Source organism: Gossypium arboreum, chromosome 2 (genome assembly GCF_025698485.1).
Source record: "Gossypium arboreum isolate Shixiya-1 chromosome 2, ASM2569848v2, whole genome shotgun sequence".
Classification (NCBI taxonomy): Eukaryota; Viridiplantae; Streptophyta; class Magnoliopsida; order Malvales; family Malvaceae; genus Gossypium; species Gossypium arboreum.
The window spans coordinates 112,308,572-112,331,521 of NC_069071.1; the positions used below are offsets into that span (position 1 = coordinate 112,308,572).

The following is a 22,950-nucleotide window of genomic DNA, read 5'->3' on the forward strand; positions in this document are numbered from 1 at the left end:
TTTTATTTTTAAATATTTAAAATATTATATTTTTCAATATTATTAAACATACATATTTAATTATTTATATTTAATCATATAATAAATTATTAATATAATTTATTAAAAATATTTTAATTTTATTTTAATAATAAATTTTAAAATAATAATCTTAAATAATATTATTCACATGAAAATATTCAATATTAATATTTTAATAATAAATATTTATTACAATTATAAATATATTAATAATAAATATTTTGTAGTATAAAGGTTAAAATATGTCATAAGTCTGTATACTTTAACATATTTATAATTTAGCCTTTGTACTTTTATTTTCAAGAATTTAGTCCCTTTACTTTTCAAATTTAAAATCATGTCCAATTGTTAAGATCGTTAATTTTTTTGTTAATTTTGTTGATATCACATTTTAAATAAAAATATTCACTTAGTAGTCATGTAATTAAAAATGATGTTTTAATGAATCTGAATTTAACATAATATTTTTAATATATGAAAAAATAATGTAAAATATAAAATTATAGATAAAAATAAATTCAATTAAACAATGAAAAATTAAGAAAATCTCAAATATATGTTTGTTTAATTGAAAACAACTTTTATGAAATATTTTTAATAAATCGACCAAATAACAGAAAATATTTTATACTGATTCATCCAAACACTAGAAAATATTTAATATATTTAAAAAAAAAGAAAGTTAAAATGTATTCAAATGTGATACTACAAAGTTATGGTTAGACATGTGAGGCACGTGCATTTTTTTTTTTTTTTGTGGGACAGTGTGAAAAGTGAATGATGAAAATATGGGTTTAGAATTTAAAAGGACGACAGCATCATGGGTGGATTCGTTGGAATATGGGAATGGGATTGGTAAGGTCGCTGTTTTAGGGGCTGCTTTTGGCTATTTTTGCATTCTTCTTATGATTTAAGTTTAATTTTATTGAATTTGGGATAATATTTAGATAAAATTCTCTTATTGATGTGGACTTCAAGATTTGAATTTGATTTAGATGTTTGAGGAACAAATTCACTTCCACTTCTTTGAGAACATATAAGATCGAACCACCATCAAATGCATCCTTCATTTCAATGTAGTAGTAAGTATATTTGAAGCTATCAACGAATGTTGCACTGTTTGATAGCAATGGTGAGACGCATTGTGCTTCTAAGAAAACATAAATTCAAACCTTAAAAGATAATATTATTGAGAAATATAGTCACGAATCCTGAATATGGACCGTAAAACGAACATGTTAGATATCAAGATAAAAAGTATGTTTGAACGAGTCACTAATTTAGCCTCTTTCTCTGAATTAGTGTATTGATCAATTCTTTATTCAATAGATCTAGCTAATCGGTCTAATTCTAACAACCTTAAGAAAAGGGAATTTGCAGCTCTTTCATTTCTTTTTGGCTCATTTACAATGATGAATGTATATAATTTGCAGTGCTCCTAATGTATATATTTTGCAGTTCTCCTATCAATACATTCTAGAATTTAATAAAAAGTTTTCTAAAGTTTCGACATTTGCCCGAGATTTGTTGATGTTGCTTAAGTGGGAAGAGAGAGAAACAAAAAAGGAGGGGAAGATTAATATTTTTTAAATCAAATCAGTGGCCGAACTGATTAGGTCATTGGTTAGATTAAAAATTATTAAAATTTAAAAAAAAATTAAAATCTTGATTCAACTGATATTTTAGTCAATTCAACTGGCTCATGATCTAATCGGTTCAAAGACACTTTACAAATGGTCTCTCGGTCGATTCCCGATCTAGCTGATCTGATTCGGTTCAAACAACACTTGAAGATAAGATTAAGAGAATAGTGGGAAGTTCACACTATATGGTGTCGAAAGTCTTATTCCTTAAGATAGTCTCTTCTTACTTTTAATGAGTGGGAGCTAGTTATGTATACTTTTAGACGATTATTTTTTTCTTGATGTTCATGGGATGTGTCAGTGACTTTGCTAAAGCGTGTGTTAATATATATCCCTTGAGTCACGTATCACTTCATCGGATCTCTAAAATCTTTATAGTAATAAGTTAATCCACCTTACAAGTGACATATGAGGTATGGGGAGATCTTTACTATTGATAAGACAGAGTTACGTGGTGTACATTATAGAAGCTATGAAAACCTTTAGAAAGAGAGAGATTGCCAAACTAGTTATACCAATAATCCTTAAGGGTTGTATTTGTTAATATCCCTTATTGTGATCTTTGATTCTATTAAACAAAAAAGGATCACTAATTTTCTTGAAGAGTAACCACATAAAATGTAACATTTTGCTTTATTTCAAAATGTGGGATTAAGGGAATAAGATGGATAAATTACAATGACCATAAATGAAGGAAAGTATTGATGAGATGTCATAATTTTTTTAAGAGTAAATTATATTCAAGGTTAATCAACTATTAATAAGTTTGTGTCTTGGTCACTTAAACTATTCGAAAATTTTTATTTAAATCATTGGGATGTTAAATTTTTCTTTTTAAAATCTAAGTAACGAGCTCCAACCAATGATTTCAACAATTCATAGGGTGGATCAATATCCATTGAGAATAGAAGAACCTTAGATCCAAGTCGGTCTAATGGTCAGTATCAGAGATCAGAGAAGAAAGTTGTTTGGATTTGATTTTGTAGATTCGTGACTTTTAAAATTGCTTCATAAAGAAAAAAAGAATTGTGGAAGAGAAGGAGAAGAAGAGCTTCTGATTGATGCAGATAACATGAATAGAGAAGGCCATACAACGACGATATTAACAACCCATTCACTTAAATGAAAACTTTTAAATGGTTCAACGACCATTTTATAACTTTTTAAAATTGAATGATTAAAACGTAAACTTACTAATAGTTTTACCCTTATTTTAATCAGCTTTGGGTGAAAAGGCCAAAACTTGTAAGAAAATAATTTTAAAAAATGGCCAAAATCTATTGTTTGTATTGAAGTCCATAAGTTAACAACATCTTCTAATTCAACCATGTAGAAACTACAAAAGAACCATCTAGGAACTGACAAACAATCGCATACACACCAATATTTGGATATAAAGCTCCATAAATTAGATCCTTAAAAATAAAACCCTTCCCTGCATGAAATTATATAGGTCAACTCAATCCATCACCTTGGAACATGTGGTACAAGCATTAGATGATACCATAGGAATTGCAGTGGAAAGATCAGATATAGGTAGCAAGCAATTAGCAAGTAAAGCATCGCTAGTTGCAGTGAAAAAAGCTTCCCAATAATGTGGTGGAGGGATACTATTGACAGCTTCGATATTGATCTCGAAAAGCTCTTCTTCTCCTTCTTCATCTTCATTTTTCATCTTTGTTATAATCTGGGTTTCGCTGCTCTTTCCTCCATGATCTACAATTTCATCTCTGAAACTGAACGAAGTCATTGATTTCAGTGTTGAGTTTGTGAAAGTTTGGAGCATCCAGTTTGCGTTTAAATATGTGGAGATGGGGGGTTTGGGGTTAGTGGGGTTGAGGGAATAGGTGGTAAGTAGAACGCTCTTCAACAAATTCACAACAGAGTTTGGTCAAAACAAGCGACAAAATCAAAAATCACTTTTCGGACTCTTGACGTTGCTTTTCCCATGGGTTAAAGTACCATTTAGTCAAATTGTATTTTATCATCTTTGATAAAAAAAAAAGAGTAAATTAGTTCTTATACATTAAATCAAAAAGTAAATTAATCATTTCTGTTCAAATTTTCATCTATTCATACTATTAAAAATGGATCTGACTAATAGAATAATTAGATAGTAACATGTGGCATGCCATAAGTAAAAATGTTGACGTACAAGGACCAATTTATTTCGTATAATGAAGGGATTTTTTATATCTGCTTTACAGTTTACTAAGATTAATCATTTCAAAGTTCATAGTTACCTTTTCCAATAATGCCATGTTCAGGGCTCAAATCCGAGTTCTCTCCAAAAGTGTAACGTGACATACCATTATATCTGCTACCTATAGATATATTTAAGCTTCCTTTAACAACTACATTTACCATGGCAATTTCTCTTGGGATAAATATCAATTTGATATATGAATTTTAATTTGGTACAATTATACACATGAAACTTGAATCGTGTTTTATATTTATGTATGAAACTTTGATTTTGAATTCAATCATACAAATTTAAAGAAATGAATACATACGTTTATTTTCATATTGAATTAATATAATTATTTGTGTATGCAATCTATCAACATAAAACCATGCCAATTAGATAATATTGTTAATAATTTGTGAAAATGAATTAAATCAAAATTTTATGTATAGAATTATACAAAATCAAACTTTTAATATTCTTTTATTTTTCTTTAATCTCATTTTTAACTAAAAGTAAATATTTAAATTATTTAACATATAAGGTGGAAAAATATTTTTCCCTAAAAGAAATTGTATAAAAGAAAAAATGTTGTGTCAATTAAACTTGGGGGTTGGTATCCTAATTAACTGTTCTTAGTATGACATACATATTTTTACAAATTAGTTTTCCAATAACTTCCTAAGTTAGGACTGAAAAAGAAAGTAGAGATTTGTTGTCCCTGTTTTATTGGATAAAATAAACATTCCAATACTAAAAAACAAAGGATGTTGGTCTAATTAGGAACTTTGTAAAGTCAACCTTAAATCGTATGATCTCTTTGTACTATTTTCCATGACAATGGATATGTCATTCTCAAAAGGGTAAATTATTAGTAAATTTTTATTTTTGTTATTCAATTTTAAAAATTATTAAATAATTATTGAATTATTTGAAAGTATTCATTTAAATTAAGTTGCTAAAATGATTGTTAGATAGTATTCATTGCTTATACCGTATGTCAATCGAAAACTCTCATTCCTCTTTTCTTTTACAATTCAATTTTTTTTTATGAAACAACTTTTAATATTACAAATCTTCGAACCAAAATCTAAATAATTTTTTTTTGATATTTGAAACTGACTATTAAACTGATTTGAACTTGGTATACGTGCTTCTACTTATTGATAAGCATTAATCCATTATACCAATCATTGTATTGTTGTTTGGAGTGGGCTAAGAGATGTTAAATCCACCACCGCTCCACAGTCAGCATGTTCTAGTTCACAACCCATTCTGCTACACTATGAACTTACTCTGCTCCGCTTCAATTTATTTTACTACTTATTTTTATCATTTTCAATTTTTCAAATGCAAGTAAATATTTAAATATAAAATTTTCAATAATTTAAACACAATTCTCTAAATAATATATTTAAATATAAAACATATGAATTTTTCCATACCACAATATTATATTTTCTCTTTTAGTAATTATATTTGTACAAGGATAAAATGTTCATATACTGAAAAAGAGGAGGCGAAATAAACAATTACCATAAATACACTATATCTATCATAAATACTCCATATCCACTATAAAAAGAAATTTCCACTCACCCCAATAAATTATTTTTAATTTAAATTTAATCATTACAAAGATTATAGTTATCATCAATTATACTGATTGCCAATACTTTTAACTCTTATTTTTTTTATCGTATAATATTGTTTTAAAATGATAAAACTTGTCAAAGTGAAGTGATGGGTTTGAGAGGTAGAGCCAACTGCTACAACACAAGATAATAAAAAAATTTTAATCGAAAAAGGGAAAGGAAATTGAAAGCAACATTTAAGAAATCCAATTGTCTCAACAACCAAACTCAAAAACAGCATTTCTTTGTTTAGTTCAATGGTAGTTGTGTTTTTAAGGAAAATTAAAGGAATACAAACAATTAATAAAAAATTATTTTATTATTAAATCTTTTTTAAGACTAGAATTAGTCCTTCATGGTCTTATTGGCCAACTAACAAAATCAACAATCATATAATTTTATACACTTATCAATTAATCAGATGATGATGAAACGTGATAAAAAATGTTTCTAGTTCAATAAAATCTTGAAAAAGACTTTAGCTTCAGCTTGGGCATACCCCATACATGCTCTAGGACCCTTGGTGCTTAAAAAATATTGAATATTAAACCTATATATCACCTATAGTTAAAGGATGAAAGGGATTATGTCCCTTGTGCAAGACTGAAATAGTAATACATATTTACACATCCCACCAACAATAAGAATGCAGGTAAAAGAAAAGGTAAATTTGCAGCTTGCAGATGTAATCTACGCATATAGCAGTTTTGAAGGGAACTATTAGAACTAGAAGTTATGCTATTAAGTTCCATGCCTACCATAGAAACCTGCAGTCCTACCTACGCGCTCTTAAAATTCTATACTTAAAAAAGCCTGTAATATATCCAAGACTGAAAACCTGTGAAAGTATTGTGACGACATTGTAAAGACCCTTTGAACTAAAAGTTATGCTTTTCGGGCCAATGTCTACCATAGAAACCTGCATGTCTTGCGTATGTACTCTGAGAATTCAATACTTAAAAGGAGTCATACAAAGTAATCAGTATTCCAAGATTCAGAACTTATGAATGCTTCGTGACAACATCCCACCTTAGAAACGAGCAAGATATATGAGGTTTAAGGAAGAAAACAGCAACAATCAAGAGAATTAGGTTTGTAAAACTAGTTAGAAAAAAGTAGGGACAGCATATATATACATACATATATAAAAGACTTTCTTGCAAGTGAAGTTACTAGACTTTCCTGCAAATAAAATTTTATTTTTAACCCTAAACCCTGAAGAAAACTAATAATCTTTGCTATCTAAAATGAATCTGTAGGAAACTTAATCACATAAGAATTAGAGCTTGCTAAATTTGTAGGGCACTCAATCACACAAGTCAGAAACATTAAAAACTGGACTGATATGCAAATCTGTTGGCAACTCAATCACATGAGATGAGCATTAGAATTTATTTTCTTTAACATCTTACATGACCTAAACTTCTTTGGCTTCAATTTGTGATGAGTTCCCTAAAACTGAACTTAATTTATATTTAGTCTAATGATGTAAATCCAAGCACTAATGCACAGAGTCTATATTATAAAATGACACCTCAAGAACTTCCACACCAAAAAACTGATCTAAATTTATATTTAGCCTGTAAAACTGTAAAAAGAGATAAAAATCATCATTATTCTCAAGAGAATCAAGGACCCAAAGTGAAAAACAATCTTTCCTCATGCCCAAAGAGATGTTTTCTCCTTATTGCCTTAATATGCTTTGCCAGGATGAGTAAATAGTTTTATTGAAGATAATGGCTAACACCAAGGATCTCTCAGAACCCATCTCCAACAACATAGTACTTGATAAAACAGAATGATCAGAGTAACTTGATCATGAATTATATCTAATATTGACGCAAATAGAAAACAATGAAGAAGGTAAAATCCTATTTCAAGCCCTCAAACAAACTTATCTTCTATCTTATGTGGACCCCTGATTCAGGTACGTGTTTCTACTCAATAAAATGAACCATTGGATAGCTTGATGATGAATTAAACTAATAGTCAAGTGAAAAGATAACAATGAAGAAGGAAAAAGCCTATTTCAAGTCCTCAAACAAGTTTATCTTCTTCTATCTTAAGTGGACTCTTGATTAGGGTACATGATTGTACTCAATAAAACAAAATCATCCGACTAGCTTGATCATTAATGAAATCAAATATTCATGCAAATAGGTGATGATGAAGAAGGTAAAATCCCATTTCAAGCCCTCAAACAAGTTTATCTTATCTTATGTGGACCCATAATTCAAGTCCGTGTTTCTACTCAATAAAACAGAACCATCCGGATAGCTTGATAATGAATTAAATCTAATAGTCATGCGGAGAGATGACAATGAAAAAGGGAAAAGCCTATTGCAAGTCCTCAAACAAGTTTATCTTCTTCTACCTTAAGTGGATTTGTGATTAGGGTACATGTTTGTACTCGATAAAACGGAACCATGCAAATAGCTAGATCATGAATAAATCAAATATTCATGCAAATAGGTGATAATGAAGAAGGTAAATTCCCATTTCACGTCCTCAAACAAGTTTATCTTCTTCTATCTTACTCAGGCTCAGGATTCGGGGAGCTTGATCATGAATTAAATCCAAAATTCACGTGATCGAATAATAATGAAGAAAGTAAAAGCCTATTTCAAGTCCTCAAACAAGTTTATATTTTTCTATATTAGTCGGATTTGGGATTCGGGTTCATGTCAAACACAAATATGCTCAATAATTTTTTCTAAAAAAATTAGGATACATTTGAAAGATCATATAGATATCCATGTCAAGTGAAAAAGAGCTCAATACAAACCGAGTAATAACTTTGAGCTAAAAAGGCAAATTTCTATGAAATTTCAGTTCTGTTCAACATTGTAGATATCAAAATTCAACCAAAAAAGAGAAAAAAAAGAAAACCTCTTTAGAATACATAGCAATTAGTATCCACTAAAAGAACCTAACCCTAGATACAAGCAAATTGTACTTCAATTAAAATATAACAAGAAGCGAAAACAAAGTGTAGATTAAGAAACAAGCGTACGATATAAGGCCGCGATGTTCTTCACCTCCATCAGCAAGTGCCACCATTAAATTGGTGCAAGCCCTAGTGGCCCAAACAACGAAAATCCCCGCCACGGCGTACCTAGCAACGCTAGTCCCCTGGGGAATAAAAAGCGATGCTGCAGAGAAGATCACCACCGGTAACATACAATAACCAACCACGCTCGTACACGTATGAAGATCTAGGTTGCCGTTGCGACCCGCTAACATATTGAAAACGACATAGAGGAAAATCGAGGAGACGACGATCCAGCCAAGGATGACGCCGAATTGGATCTTGCCAGCGAGGAGTTGGAATAAGCAGAGGGATAAGTAGAGAAAGATAGGGCCTGATAAGTCGGAGTCTTTATGGGCCGTCGGGTTCACCCGGAGAGGGTTGAGGATGGATCTGGTCTTGTACCAGATTTGATCCGGGTGGATACCGAGTTCATCGAGAAGGGGCTCTTCGTCTTCGAATGAAGCGGATCCGGTTGCTGCGGAGGAGGAGATTGAACCGCCTAAGGATACCGACGACGATGTGGCCGAACCCATATCAAAAGACATGAAGGGTAAAGCGGAAGAGGAGGAAGGAGGGCGTGAGGGTTGGAATGGCGCAGTGGGTACCCGGCGTTGGTTGATGTTTCCGACGGAAGGGTTGACTCCGCCGCCGGAGGGGAAGACCACCGGCGGCACCGTGAATTCTTTCGCCATTTCTTGTTAAAGCTACAAAGACTTGTTTTGTGGGTATCTAGAAATTACTAATTTTTTTCCGTGGAATCTTTTTGTGTTTCCAACTTTTAAGCTTGTTAATGGAATTTATTGGGCGCTGATTAGACCCGGCCCGACTTGCCGAGTTTTGGGTAATTTAATAAAATGTTTATTAAATTTTAATTATAAAAACATATTAAATATGAGAAAATATTTACTATGCAACGAGTAAAGTTTTTAGACTAAACAAGTAGTGTTAGAAAGTAAGCGTACATTGTCAACGTATTAAATGGGATATTACTATTCTTTCTTTTTCTTTATATATTTTTCATATTCATTTTACGGTTTGTATTCGGGATTCGTGGTTACCACTCTAAATAATTTTATCTCTAGAGGTAAGCGTTCGATGGAATTATGTGAAAATTTTTTTACTTAAATAAAGAGTTCCTAAACTCTTAATTTATTTACCAAAAGATATATACTTCTTTTCAAAAGCAACAAGGTCGTTGTAGTATAGTGGTAAGTATTCCCGCCTGTCACGCGGGTGACCCGGGTTCGATCCCCGGCAACGGCGATGTTTTTTTTCAATTTGAAAACTCGATTTCTGAGAAAGAGCCATGAAGAAGCTGTACTTTCAAATTATGTCTGATTAATACTTTTTCGGTATCGTCTCAATTTTCAAATCTATGCATGAAGATAGTTGAGTTGTTAGTCCAGAATATAGTGTTCTATGATAATTTAATGAAACTCACTAGTAACTCGTAGTGATTCTGAACCATTAAGTTTGTTTTTTCCCCCTGTAAACTATCAACATTAATGGATCCATTATCCAATTAAAGAGAGAACAATGATAATACTATATGACAAAAATGATGGAAATAGGAAGAACTTGGGTCCATATCTGGGGTCTTGATGTCTATAGGTTCGCCACTGTTATAATAGGAAGAACTTGGGTTAGAATTGAAGCTGAGGTTGAGGTGGTCAGTAATGGTAATGGCTGAATTTTTTGGCTTAGAGTAGGTGGGGTTGGAGAATTTTTGGTTAAGCTCAGATAATAGCGCTTGATTCTCCTCGTTGAGAAGCTTTGCTTTCTTCCTCAACCTCTCATTCTGTTTCAGTATGTAACAGTTCTTCATGTATAGCTCTAAGTTCAGCTTTTCCATGACTATCCAAACTTCCTTCAACTTGCCTGTAATGCCCCCCTGAAACCCAGTTAAAAAACCAATGGGGTTTTAGGATAAAAGAAACCACTGTAATTGACACAAATTATATGTATGTATTTACGTACGCATGGCATTAAAGATCACTAATATAAAACTGGTTATCTTATTAGTGGAGAAACAAGCAGGTGGATGATGGCAAATGATACTTGTTTTGTGAGTAATATTTTGTAGGAGCAACCCTATATGGTCTATATATAGGGGATTATAATTAGGGCAATAGCTGCCCAGGACTCTTTCGGCTGGCCTATACATGAAAGAAAGGGATAAAGGTTATTACAAGGTCGACTGCAGATTGAACATGTTGGAATTACTACTACATGTGCTTATGTTACTCTTAGACATAGATTTGTTCTTTTTTGCTTTGTATTCAAGTAGAATGATGGTTCCAGTTGGTATAAAAGAAGGGGCCGAAAGTAATTAAAAGGGGAAAAAAACAGATAAAGAAGACAAGTTTAGACATGTAGAAAGACAGGGGGGGCTTAAAAACAAAGAATAAAGGTGAAGCTTTTAGAAGCTACTCTGCTAATTCAAAATACATTAAATAGTAAAAAGACTAATTTAATCTGTGATTTTTATAATGAAAATATAACTTTTTTCGCATGATAGAATAATGAAAAATAAAATAAAATAAAATAATTTTTACGTTTATATATAGATTTAAACTAGTACTAAAAATTTGATATTTAAATACGTTTGTATGTATTGGGACCTTATTTGTCCCTGTATATGAAGTTTCTCTTCATGTTTGAACAGCTTCTTGAATTGCATGTTTGGTGACCATGTCGTATCCCTTCTTCAGGCAGTTGTCTAGATATACATATTTTATATATACATACAAACAATCAAAGTTAAAGAACCGGCTCTACACTTGTCATTTGCTGCAAGTATATTGAGAAATTTTCCAATTGGTTTACTTGACGCCATCTAAATCTTATACATACAAACATATTATATATATGTATGTATGTATATTATATATATATATATATATGTATATATAACCAGCTCAAAGATTCCTTGTTATAAATAAATCTGAAGACTCCAATTCAGGAACATCCTACCTTAAACAACTAAAAGATTATGGCAATACCATGGCCTAAGCATTCCTTGCATCTCCTTTTAACAATGATCTTCTTCATCTCTCAAACCACGTACACATTACAAATCCATTATATTCGATATCCTCCTCGACAATTAATCGATACTCCACATCGTCGATCCAAATCCGACCCTCAACAGGTTGATATTGTCTATTATTCATTATTTTCTCACGTCTTTTCATGTATTAATATTTTTCATCTTCCTTTTTCAGGCACATATTTCTTTTGCGGGCAAAGATTACATGAGGGTGACTTGGATAACAGAAGATAAAGACGTGCCATCAATAGTAGAATATGGGAAGATTTCTGGGAAATACAATAATATTATTGAGGGAGATAGTACTCGATATCGATACTTCTTTTACAGTTCAGAAAAAATACATCATGTTAAGATTGGACCATTGGAGCCATCAACAATGTATTACTATAAGTGTGGTGGATATGGTCCTGAGTTTTCCTTCAAGACACCTCCTTCAACTTTTCCTATTGAATTTGTTGTGGTTGGTAAGTAAAGATTTTTTTTTTATATGGTGTTTATATTTCGGTTTAAATTTTACATTTTATTCAATTTAAAATTTTTATTTTTTCATTAATATTATTAGTATATTTCCTCTAAATCTACTTCTATCAAATTTATATACTGAGTTGGTATGTAATGGTAGCAAATTTTGATGGACATCAATGGTTGAATTAGATTTTTAAAATTGAAAAAACTGTGAAATTAAATTTAAAACTTTATCCAAGTATAGATTGAAATAATTTATATAAAGGAAAGCAATGACTTCTACTAATATGTTATTTGGATTTGATTGAGTATTAAACACAAATATATTTAAAATTTGAAATTCGAAAGCTGCAATGATAATTCAAACCCAGGATTTTGTGAGGCAAATTTTCAATTTTTTCATATATATATATATATATAAAGATTATATCTTTTATTCTTCTAAGAATATATTTCATAAATATATGTATTTAAAAGAATGAGTCCAAAATTAAAACATCACTAATCATTTTGATAAAGGAGAAAATAATGGATTAGCACTATTTTTTTTTCCTTTTAAAGGTTCATATTGAGAGAATGTTTTTTTTTTGAATAATTTTATTATAGATTTTGATTATATCTATTTTTTTGAGATAATATCTATAAGTGTCCATAACCCTTTTCTAACCTATAAATACGAAGATAATATATTTTAGTACACTCAAATTCACGTCTTTCTGCGTTGGCAACAATACTCATATCAATCAATCGAGCTAAGACTCAATCGGCGAGAGAGAATGTTTCTTCTTTTAATTTTGGTTTAAATTAGTGAGTGAAAGCAAAGTCCTAAGGAAGGAAATCCAAAGGTGCACACATTGATCATTGTTAGATTTTTGACTACCTAGGTAGATAAATAATTAGGAGTAGTAATAACTTGGGAAACCTATTTCTCCAATGTTTGCATTGGCTTGCTTTTTTTGAGTTTTCTTTTATGGGTACACTACTACAAATCAAGCAATATATATATATATATATATATATATATATATAACTTCTTTTTTTCTCTCTTTAAAAAAGTAAAAGTTGCTATACAAATATTGCAAAAACGTAAGACCCATCAAAGTTTCACGTACAAAAACAAAAGTATTTAGTTTTAGAAAGATTCAAACTTTTAAATACGAAACACTGCTTTGTCAAAGTTATATGTTAAAAGTATAAAATGGGTTTAATGCAACATTTATGCTTGAACTTCACAATTGATACTACATTGGGGTTTGAACTTTTTTTTATTCAAATTAGTCTTAAACTTGGTAATTGTTTTCGAGGCTTGAAATTTTTTTGTCCAAGTTAGTATTTGAACTTGAAAATTATTTCTACATTGGGGCCTGAGCTTTTTTTATCCAAGTTAGCCCCTGAAATTAAAGACTTTTCCATATTGGGGTCTAAACTTTTTTAGTCCAAGTTAGCCTCTGAACATGAAAATTATTCTCATGTTAGGGCTTGAACTTTTTTTGTCCAAATTAGTCCCTGATATTTCCTTAACAAAAAGCTGGACCCAAAAAATTTTTAAGTCACAATGTCGGAACGATTGTCAAGTTCAGGAATAAAAAAATGTTTAAGGCCCTAATGTGGGAACAATTATCAAATCCAAGCCCTAAATAGTGCATTAACCTTATAAAAATAATATGGATCCATTGGACTTGTCCAAAAGTTGGGTTTTTTGTTAATATCGTTAGCCTGGGTTAATTTGGACTTGACTTGGATGAGGTAAACTTCATACCAAATCGACTCAAGTTTGGTAAAAGTATTATTGAGACCCTTATAGAAAGAGATAAATTACATTATACCCCATCTACTAAAGAAATGGATAAATTAGTCTTTGCATGTTAGATAAAAAAGTAAATTGGTTTTTATGTTTAAAACCCTATCCATTTTATTGCTAAAAATTGGTCCTTATAAGTCAACATAAGATATATGTGGCATGCTAGTGTAACTATTTGATTATTTCATTAGCCACATCAATTTTAATAATAGCTTATGTTTGTTAACAGGCGATCTTGGACAAACTGAATGGACAAGATCAACTTTAGCACATGTCGATAGCAAAGACTATGATGTGTTTCTATTACCAGGCGATCTGTCATATGCCGATACACACCAAAAACTATGGGATTCATTCGGCCGCCTGGTGGAGCAATATGCCAACCGTCGCCCTTGGATGACGACAGAAGGGAACCACGAGATTGAGTTCTTCCCTTGGATCCCTCGTCACACTTTTAAAGCCTATAATGCTCGTTGGCTAATGCCATACAAGGAGAGTGGATCCACCTCCAATTTATATTATTCTTTCGACGTTGCCGGTTCACATATCGTGATGTTGGGGTCTTATATAGATTTTAAGGAGGGTTCTGATTAGTACAAGTGGGTGGAAGCGGATTTGGGTAAGGTTGATCGGACGATGACGCCTTGGGTGGTGGTGGTGGTGCATGTGCCATGGTATAATACTAATTCGGCACATAAAGGTGAAGGGGAAAGCATGAGGAAAGCAATGGAAGAATTGTTGTATAAAGCACGAGTTGATATTGTTTTCGCTGGACATGTTCATGCATATGAACGATTTGTAAGTCACTTTTTTCTTGTCTTTTTAAGTGTCATTTTAAAAAATTATTAATCAAAATGTCAATTTTAGTCCTTAACGTTTACATCTTTTATCAATTTGACTTTTATTATTATTTTTGAGCTAAATTCGATTCTCAACCTTTTAAAGAAAATCAAATTTGACCATCAACCTTTTAAAAAAGGTTGAAGTGTTCTGTTTTAATCGAAATAGGAACTAAAACATTAAATTTTTAAACATGAATGACTGCATGGTAATCCACATATATTCCATGCTTTTTTAAAAAAAAATTAATTTTTTATAAATGTTAAATTATTTAATGTGACAATAAACCAATTTAAAAATAGTTAATTTTTGGGTTATTGTTTTCTTTATTGACAACTAATTTATATTAGGGTCTTAATTGATTTGTCGCAGAACAGAATTTATGACAAGAAGCCTAACCCATGTGGCCCGGTTTACATAACCATAGGCGATGGAGGAAACCGAGAAGGGCTGGCATTAAAGTAAGTAGCTATCTTGATATAATAGCTAAAAATATGGAGAAAACTAGATTAAAGCTACCCATCATCGTTTAGCTTTAGTGCGTTGTGTTTAGTTTTCTTTTTATCTTATGTTATAGTATTGTTACTTTATTTAATTTCACTACCATAATTATTTTTACACTAATCATAAATAAATGTACAACCTATCCAAAGGAGTCCTAAGACTACATTTTGTTTTCTGTTTTTTTTTTCTTTAGAATTTAAATTAAATGATTAATGATATAACAAGTTTTCAAAGTATTTTAAAAATTAATTTAGTTTCTTTGTATATTTTTCAGTTAATTGAATCTTTTCATTGATAAAATTAATTAATTAAGCCTTTTAACTGTTAAATTTTAATTGTCGTTATGATGTGATCATTAATAATTATTGAGTCAATCATCATGATGGTGAATGGCGATTCATGTCAGTGAAAATAAAAAAAAATAAAAAAAATTGATGAGTATTGATGCTTTTTATGTTTGTTAACACGGATCGCCATGTAAACATCATGAGATTTAACTCAGCAACCATTAACAACCATGTTAGTAATACCATTAGGATTTAACTGTCAACAATTAAATCTAACAATTAAAAAAACTTAATTGATTAATTTTATCAGTTGAAGAGCTCAATTGGGTGTAAATAATCAAGAGAGGCTTAATTAATTTTTCGAAAATATTTGGAGAGTTTTTTATTCCATTAACTAAGGGTGTTGAAACGGTTGGTTCCGGTTAATACCCAAACTGAATTATCCAAAATATAAAAATCTTCAATCATTAATCGAATTGAAGTTATTTTCAAATATATTAACCGAATCGAAATATTTCGGATAATTCGGTCGATTAACCGAATTAGTTGAAATTTATATGTTTTTTCTTTTGGTTAAAATAAGTATAAAACATATAAAAAAAAGACATACGTTCACTTTCTTTCTTTTTTTTTTAATAGTTCAAAAGATTTAAAATAGATGTGAAAATAACAAATAAGACATTAGAAATACTAAATAAGTCTTGAAAGTTAACAACCAAACAAAAAGTTATATATATTATTTATATACTGGGATGGGCTATATATAATATATATTATATATGATTATTTTGGTTAATTATTTGGTTTCGAGCTAATTTACCCAATAATCAAAATTTTAAAAAATTATTAATTGATTTTTGATCAAATTAAATTCAACTACTGACCGATTAATAGAATTAGATCAATTTAATCAATCAATTTAATTTTAATCGAACTGTAGACACATAGAAATAAACTCAATATAGACTCAATGCATTTTGAACCAGCTCTAGGCTCATAAATTACACACCTTAATTTTGGTGGACTTAATCATGCAATACAAATCCTTATAAAGGGAGCATAACACAGATCAATGGCCATAGAATCGAGCATAATTTGCCATGTCTTTAGGACACTCCAATGGAACGAAAAGTTGTAATTCGATTGATCCAATACAGAGCAAACATCAACTATAAACTAAACAAATAAAATGTTTAGTTAAACTACACCCAAGGTTATTAAATTAATAGTAAGTTTATATTTTAGTCACTCAACTTTAAAAAGTTACAAAATAATTACTGAACTATTCGAAAATTTTAATTTAAATCACAAGATTGTTAAAATCGCTGTTATATGGCATTTTCTATTTGCATTGTTTGTACCAATCAAAAGCTCTATTTCCTCTTCTCTTCTAAGTTCAATTTTTTTTTCATGAAACAACTTTAAATGTCACGAATTTGTAAACTAAAATCTAAACAACTTTCTTCTCCGATTCCTAACATTGACTGTCAAATCGATTTGGATCTAAGGTATGTTTTTTTACTCGTTGATAGGTACTGATCCACCATACAAAATAATCAAATTGTTGCTTGAAGCTTATTAGCTGAACCTTTTTTTAAAAAAAATAAAACTTAACAAGCCAATGACTTAAATAAACTTTCGAATAGTTCAGTGACTTAAATGAAAATTTTCGAATAATTCAGTGACCATTTTGTAACTTTTAAAGTTGAGCCACTAAGCGGGGGTTACCCCCTCCCCAAAAATGATAAAATTGCATTGTAGTCCCTTTAAAATTTTAAAAAGTACAAGTTAGTAAATATAATAGTAAATTTGTACTTTATCATTCTAAAAAATTTATGATTCATCTTTAACTTCTTTTAAAGTAATTTTTTAGCTGCCCTTAAATATAAACTTATTAATAGTTTTGTGAAACCGAGTATAGTTTTCTTTACTTGATCTGATAACCCATGTTTCAGGTTTGAAGGTCCTACTCCAGAGCTTTCACTTTATAGGGAACCAAGCTTTGGACATGGTCGATTAAGGTTGGTAGATGAAAGTCGAGCACATTGGTCATGGCACCGCAACAATGACTCCCAATCACTTGTTGCCGACCAGGTTTGGCTACAAAGTTTAACTACGATCAAATCGTGTTGGCTGACTACAGTCCATAAAGACGGCTCATACATTAAAAATGATGAACTATAAAGTTATATACGATATTGAGTGTTCCGAAAGGGATGCCAATACCTTTGTTTGTACTATAAATTATATATTAAACTATCAGATTAATATTTAATGATAGTATTTAAATGCATTGTATCATGTGCATTATATCATTAAATATTTAATATTTTTAGATTTTCATTTGTTTGGAAAATCAATTTCAAGCTAATAGTAGTAGCGGGGTTAGATATCAAAAAGCGTCTATCTAACCGTGTTTGATCATCAACCAATGAATGAGTCATATGAAAAATTCGAGTACTAATAGGAGAGTCATTCATCAAGTCAACTGAAGTATCAACAACATAGTTCGCTTCACTTTGTATTTGCTTAAAGACCACTCTCCAATCGTGTCTGCACAATTATTAAATTCACATAACCAAGTTTCCTTTTGAATGCCCTTTGATATCGTCATGGATACATTTGATAGCTAGAGCACAATCAATCTCAACAATAACATTTTCCAAATTAGCCTCTACGTTAGTTGGAGACCATCATAAATGGCCCAAAGTTCAGACCGTAGTACACTACATCTATCGATGTTTCTTTCAATTCCCCACATCCATCTACCATAAATAGGATTAAAAATGTGATAAATATCTATTTTTTAAATAATTATTTAATATATAAGCGATGAATTTTTTAACTTCACAAGTGAAGTTGAAATTCTACCACATGTCTCAGTTATTTATCTATTTATATTTAAATTTTTTATCGTTTGTGTATCAAATATTTATCCTTGGCGAAACAAATGAGGCTGACAAGAACTTCAACCCTCTTAAAAATAACTCCTTTATAATTTATAAAATTTTAAATTAATATAATAAAATTATACTTTTACCTTCCAAAATTATAATATCTAAATAAATAAATAATTTAGGTTGAAGTTGAAAACAACTCATACAAAACCCAACTTGCTAATGTCGACGTGAATATTAATTTGACTTTTATCATATAAAGGAAAAGGATTATTTATTCTTTTGTATATAAAAAAATGAAATTCATGGTCATATGAATTTCATTTCTCATGTAAAGTAAATTAATTAAATTTATTTTCTAAGGCTAAATTAATGATAATTTTAACAAAATAGAAGAATTGTGTAAAGGAAAAGTAATAAAAATAGAAGACTTATTTTATAAGATAAAATATTTTTATCCAAGCCCAATTTTTAAAGGTATGGGGACCAACACTGAAACACGTGTCGCAATCTTAACAAGTTTGACATTTCTATTTCTCTTTTTTCTTTTACTGATTAAAAGTCAAAGGATCAATCGGCTTTCCATCTTCTTCTTCTCAAATCCTCACGATCTTCTCTGCTTTGACCACGGGATTGGCACGTGCAATCTTCTCTCGCCCAATCTTCTTGAAATCGAACGTGCATCCATGATTTTCCGGGTACCTGTGTGACCCGCAAAACGTAATCCCGCACTTGCACTTGAATCCGGTCAACCCGACCCGTTTCCTGCAAACAGTGCACCGAGTCGGTTGCTGTTGTTGTTGTTGTTGCTGCTGCTGTTGCTGTTGCTGTTGCTGTTGTGGTTTCTGTTTCGTCACCGGAGAGATCGCGACAGCCGAAACAACCAGCGGAACTCCTTTGACTTCAGGGAGAGTCAGGAGAGGTACCTGAGAAACAGATTCGACTGCCGTTGACGAAGATGAAGGAGAGGTAGAGATAGACGATTTAGCCGAAGAAGCTTGTTGTTGTTCTTTAAGTCGGAAATCTCTGTAACATTTAGAACAAAGATTCATCGTCGCCGGACTTCCTAAGAAACCACAGTTATTAACACAAAGACGGTGACCTTCCGGCGCTTGGCATTTATGTTCCTCCGCCATCTTTTCTTGTTTTTCTTCGAAATCTCTTGATATTTGCCTTTAATTTTTGGTTTTTGAAAATCAGATCTGCAAGATCTAAACACACAAAACGAATAAAAATCAAACGAACTTTAAAAACAACACACAGAAATTCAAAATAAAATTCAAAAAATACCTCTGAATTTTGAAGGGAAAATATGAACAAAGCAAAGAATTATAAGAAAAGAAGCCTCTTATTAACGGGTAGAGGGGATGAGAGGATAAAAGGGAAGGAGGAAACAACGACGAAAAGAGTACCAAAAAAAACCGAGTATATAATATTCAATAATAAATATATCTTTTTAAATTCGCAATTGGTGTTAAATAAATAAATAAAATAGGAAATATCTGAAGGGACAGGCTGGCAGGTAAAAGGCCAAAAATGGAAATTCCAGCTAATCCGAGTTTGGTTTATTGTAGGTTAAAATCTGTATTTAGTCCCTGTACTTTGATTAATTTTAATATTTAGTCCCTATACTTGGAAATTTTAAATTTGGTCCTCATATTTTCTAATTTAAAATTATCAGTCTAATCATTAACTTTGTTAATAATTTTGTCAATATATTAGTTAGGATGTTGTTAAATTGACAAATTCTAACAAAAACTACTAAAAACAAAAACAATAACGTAAACTATAAAAATAATCATTTTTGTTTGCCTTTATATTACATTTTAGTCACTTACGTTATCATTTTATTACAAACTGGTCACTCTACCATTAAAATCTGTTACCTCCATAATGACAGTCCTACATGATAGTCCAAATGAGTTTTAAATGCCAACTTGGATGTCCAGTTGCTAAGATGAAAATATATTTTTAATTAAATAAATTTAATTTGGATTGCCATATAAGACATCTAAATTGGCATTTAAAACCTGTTTAGATTGCGACGTAGGAACGCTGTTGGGGAGATAACGGAGCTTAATGTTAGAGGAACCATTTCGTGATAAAATGATAACATAAGTGACAAAACGTAACATTCCAAACATAAAAATCTAAATCAAAAGTGATTATTTTTTGTATTTTACCCAAAAAATAATCATTGGATTTCTATTTTCAAATTGAAAAAAGTAAGAGGATTAGATTTTTTTAACTTTTAAAGCATATAGACTAAATATCAAATTATGTAAAATTACAGGGACTAATGGCAAATTTTAACCTTTATTGTATTTAACAAAGAACACGGAAATTCATGCACAATGTAGGAAAGAGAGATAGAATTAAAACGACAGCCGCGTGCTACTGTCCAACTTGTTCATTTAACACGTGGCTTCTGATGTTTGGTTTGTTATTTGGAATTTATTATTTTTTCTCCTCTCTCTAATGCTTTTATTTTTTTTTTAAATGCTTTGTCTAGGTGGGATGTAACATAAAAATTATGAAATTGTTTATTATATATTATATTAAATTAACACATTTTATTAATTACAGTTTTATTAAATTAAACATGTTTATCCAAACTAATATAAAAAATATTATCATTAAATTAAAGTAAATTAAATGTGTAATTCAGGGGTTTGGATAAGGTGGACAGTGGTTTTGGGGGGGGTGGTAAGTGGGTCTTCTGGAAGCTGTATGATGTAATAAAAAGGGTTATTTATTTGTAAGAAGATGACAAATGACTGGAGACATCGCCAAGTTTAAGAGCTTTCTTTATACAAATGGATAATTATTGAAAAAGAACAGTGTGTTGGGTGGTTATGTTGTGGGGGTGGGGGATTGGGCGGTTGGCTTTTAGCTGGAATGAGTAATATTGGTCGGATATAGCGTGTCTGAAAGTCGCGCGATTTGGGGGAGTGAAACGAATGGTGGTGCGGTTGGGGGTGCATCATTTGCGGGGCATGGTTCACCCCCTAATCATTGATTTTCAAACTAAATTAATGTTTGAAGGAGTGTTTTACAACCATAATTACACGTATAATAATTAATAGGTATGATATGGTTTAAATTAGAGGTGAACAAAACTCGATTCGATTCGCATTTGTTTTAATATTTTACAAAATCTTTTGTATTTTTGAGAACGGCTAAGGACGATGGAGGCGATAGTTCAGTCAGAGATCGTAACATTAGAAAAGTTTGATTCAAGGGCCTTGATTCAAATGCGGATAATGATATGGTCGTGGAGACTTTCCCAGTGTCGAGTAGTTCATGGAAGAACAAAGTTTTGGGCAGAGGGACTTTTGGATTTGATGGCGATGAAGATTTTGAATTTTTAGAAACAGACATTGTAAGGTCTAATGCAAATGGAATACCTACTATTAGTTTTTTTTTAGAGGGTTCAACAAATTCTAATTAGAGACATGGCAACTACGGTGGTCGTAAAATTATTGGGAAGGAACTTATCGTATACCTTACTGCAGAATACGATCAATAGCTTTTGGAAACCCTTCCAAAAATTCCAGCTTATGGACGTGAAAAATGGATACTTCTTGGTATAATTTTAGAGTCGAGATGATTACGAAAAGGTGCTTACCCAAGGGTTGTGGATCGTGCTAGGTTAATACCTCACAGTGCAACCATAGACCTCAAAGTTTAGTCCCTTTCAGGCTTTTCCTAGAAGCACAATGGTTTGGGTTAGGTTACCTGGCCTTCCAGGATTTCTCTACAAACGATGAATTTTAGAGGAAATCAGGAGCTTGATAGGCACGGTAGCAAAGCTGGATTTTCAAATAGATAAGGGCTCGAGAGAAAAATTTGCCTAGATGGCTGTGTGTGTCAACATTGGAAAACCTCTAGTCTCTTAGATCCTGGTGAATAGAGCGGTGCAAAGGGTTGAATTTGAATCTTTTAGGCCTTGGATGCTTGTCAAGAGAAAGACATGGTGTAACACAAGGGTGCGTCAAACTCTTGACATGAAAGTGACCGAAAATGATGCCTCAAATCCGTCTGGAATGAAATTGTCCAAGATTGGCGCAGCGACATATGATTTATTGGGGATAAAAAATTAAAATTTTTCTAAAATAATAATTTTGGAGAACTAAACAAGTTAATTAATGATTCAAGTTTATCATACTAAAGTATTTATTATTATTATTTTACTTTGGAAAAGTTTTCAAATATACATGGTTTCAAATTTATGTGCTCTAATATGGAATCAGTTATACTGTAACAAGAATTTAATTTGACGTGTTAATTTTTTAATTTAACTCGAAGAATTTCACTCAATTCGACTCGACTTGACTCATTAAGAAAAAAATCAAATCAAGTTAGGATGATAAAATAGGACTCGTTAACTCGATTAACTCAAAATTTTTTTATTCGATTCGATCGAACGCTCACCCCTAGTTTGAACCATTTTAATTAAAATAAAACTAATACGATATACAATCAGATTGAAGTCTGATATATATTTCGATGAAACCCATATATAATGGTTTAAACTTAAAGTAAATATAAAGAAGAACCCATGCTTGATATTTACACATAGTAAAG

The 22,950-nt window shown here is 31.0% G+C and overlaps 4 protein-coding genes and 1 non-coding gene across 6 annotated transcripts; 3 read left to right on the forward strand and 2 right to left on the reverse strand.

The window, feature by feature from the left end:
• Positions 1 to 8,282: 8,282 nt before the first annotated feature.
• Positions 8,283 to 9,318, reverse strand: LOC108474529 (uncharacterized). Its single transcript, XM_017776478.2, has one exon. The coding sequence runs from the start codon at positions 9,207 to 9,209 to the stop codon at positions 8,448 to 8,450; it is 762 nt and encodes a 253-aa protein (XP_017631967.1). The 5' UTR covers positions 9,210 to 9,318; the 3' UTR covers positions 8,283 to 8,447.
• Positions 9,319 to 9,708: 390 nt separating this feature from the next.
• Positions 9,709 to 9,780, forward strand: TRNAD-GUC (transfer RNA aspartic acid (anticodon GUC)). Its single transcript has one exon. It is a non-coding gene; the product is annotated as a tRNA-Asp (tRNA).
• Positions 9,781 to 11,434: 1,654 nt separating this feature from the next.
• Positions 11,435 to 14,689, forward strand: LOC108475168 (purple acid phosphatase 22-like). The gene is made up of 3 exons (XM_053021693.1): positions 11,435 to 11,668; positions 11,742 to 12,033; positions 14,065 to 14,689. Exons 1-3 carry the CDS (start codon positions 11,510 to 11,512, stop codon positions 14,427 to 14,429), a joined length of 816 nt encoding a protein of 271 aa, XP_052877653.1. The 5' UTR covers positions 11,435 to 11,509; the 3' UTR covers positions 14,430 to 14,689.
• On the forward strand, positions 14,472 to 17,650 carry LOC108466345 (purple acid phosphatase 22-like). The gene is made up of 3 exons (XM_053022789.1): positions 14,472 to 14,633; positions 15,048 to 15,136; positions 17,422 to 17,650. Exons 1-3 carry the CDS (start codon positions 14,472 to 14,474, stop codon positions 17,648 to 17,650), a joined length of 480 nt encoding a protein of 159 aa, XP_052878749.1.
• A 1,111-nt stretch (positions 17,651 to 18,761) lies between these two features.
• Positions 18,762 to 19,814, reverse strand: LOC108474784 (zinc finger A20 and AN1 domain-containing stress-associated protein 6-like). Of its 2 annotated transcripts, none has more exons than XM_017776799.2 (2): positions 19,654 to 19,814; positions 18,762 to 19,574 (listed from the first exon to the last, which is right to left on the reverse strand). In XM_017776799.2, the coding sequence occupies exon 2, from the start codon at positions 19,497 to 19,499 to the stop codon at positions 18,960 to 18,962; it is 540 nt and encodes a 179-aa protein (XP_017632288.2). In that variant the 5' UTR covers positions 19,500 to 19,574; positions 19,654 to 19,814; the 3' UTR covers positions 18,762 to 18,959. The 2 variants fall into 2 exon arrangements, with proteins under 2 accessions (XP_017632288.2, XP_052881142.1); XM_053025182.1 differs by having other exon boundaries at positions 18,762 to 19,565; positions 19,654 to 19,803.
• Positions 19,815 to 22,950: the final 3,136 nt, after the last annotated feature.

What these genes read in the sequence shown, in the direction of transcription:
- LOC108474529 (XM_017776478.2), bottom strand. Translation starts at nt 9,209, where the DNA reads ATGGCGAAAGAATTCACGGTGCCGCCGGTGGTCTTCCCCTCCGGCGGC.
- LOC108475168 (XM_053021693.1), top strand. Translation starts at nt 11,510, where the DNA reads ATGGCAATACCATGGCCTAAGCATTCCTTGCATCTCCTTTTAACAATG. An exon ending in CCAAATCCGACCCTCAACAG is followed by an intron (nt 11,669 to 11,741) that starts GTTGATATTGTC and finishes TTCCTTTTTCAG; the next exon opens with GCACATATTTCTTTTGCGGG. An exon ending in TATTGAATTTGTTGTGGTTG is followed by an intron (nt 12,034 to 14,064) that starts GTAAGTAAAGAT and finishes GTTTGTTAACAG; the next exon opens with GCGATCTTGGACAAACTGAA.
- LOC108474784 (XM_017776799.2), bottom strand. Translation starts at nt 19,499, where the DNA reads ATGGCGGAGGAACATAAATGCCAAGCGCCGGAAGGTCACCGTCTTTGT.
- LOC108466345 (XM_053022789.1), top strand. Translation starts at nt 14,472, where the DNA reads ATGACGCCTTGGGTGGTGGTGGTGGTGCATGTGCCATGGTATAATACT. An exon ending in TTCATGCATATGAACGATTT is followed by an intron (nt 14,634 to 15,047) that starts GTAAGTCACTTT and finishes GATTTGTCGCAG; the next exon opens with AACAGAATTTATGACAAGAA. An exon ending in CGAGAAGGGCTGGCATTAAA is followed by an intron (nt 15,137 to 17,421) that starts GTAAGTAGCTAT and finishes CCCATGTTTCAG; the next exon opens with GTTTGAAGGTCCTACTCCAG.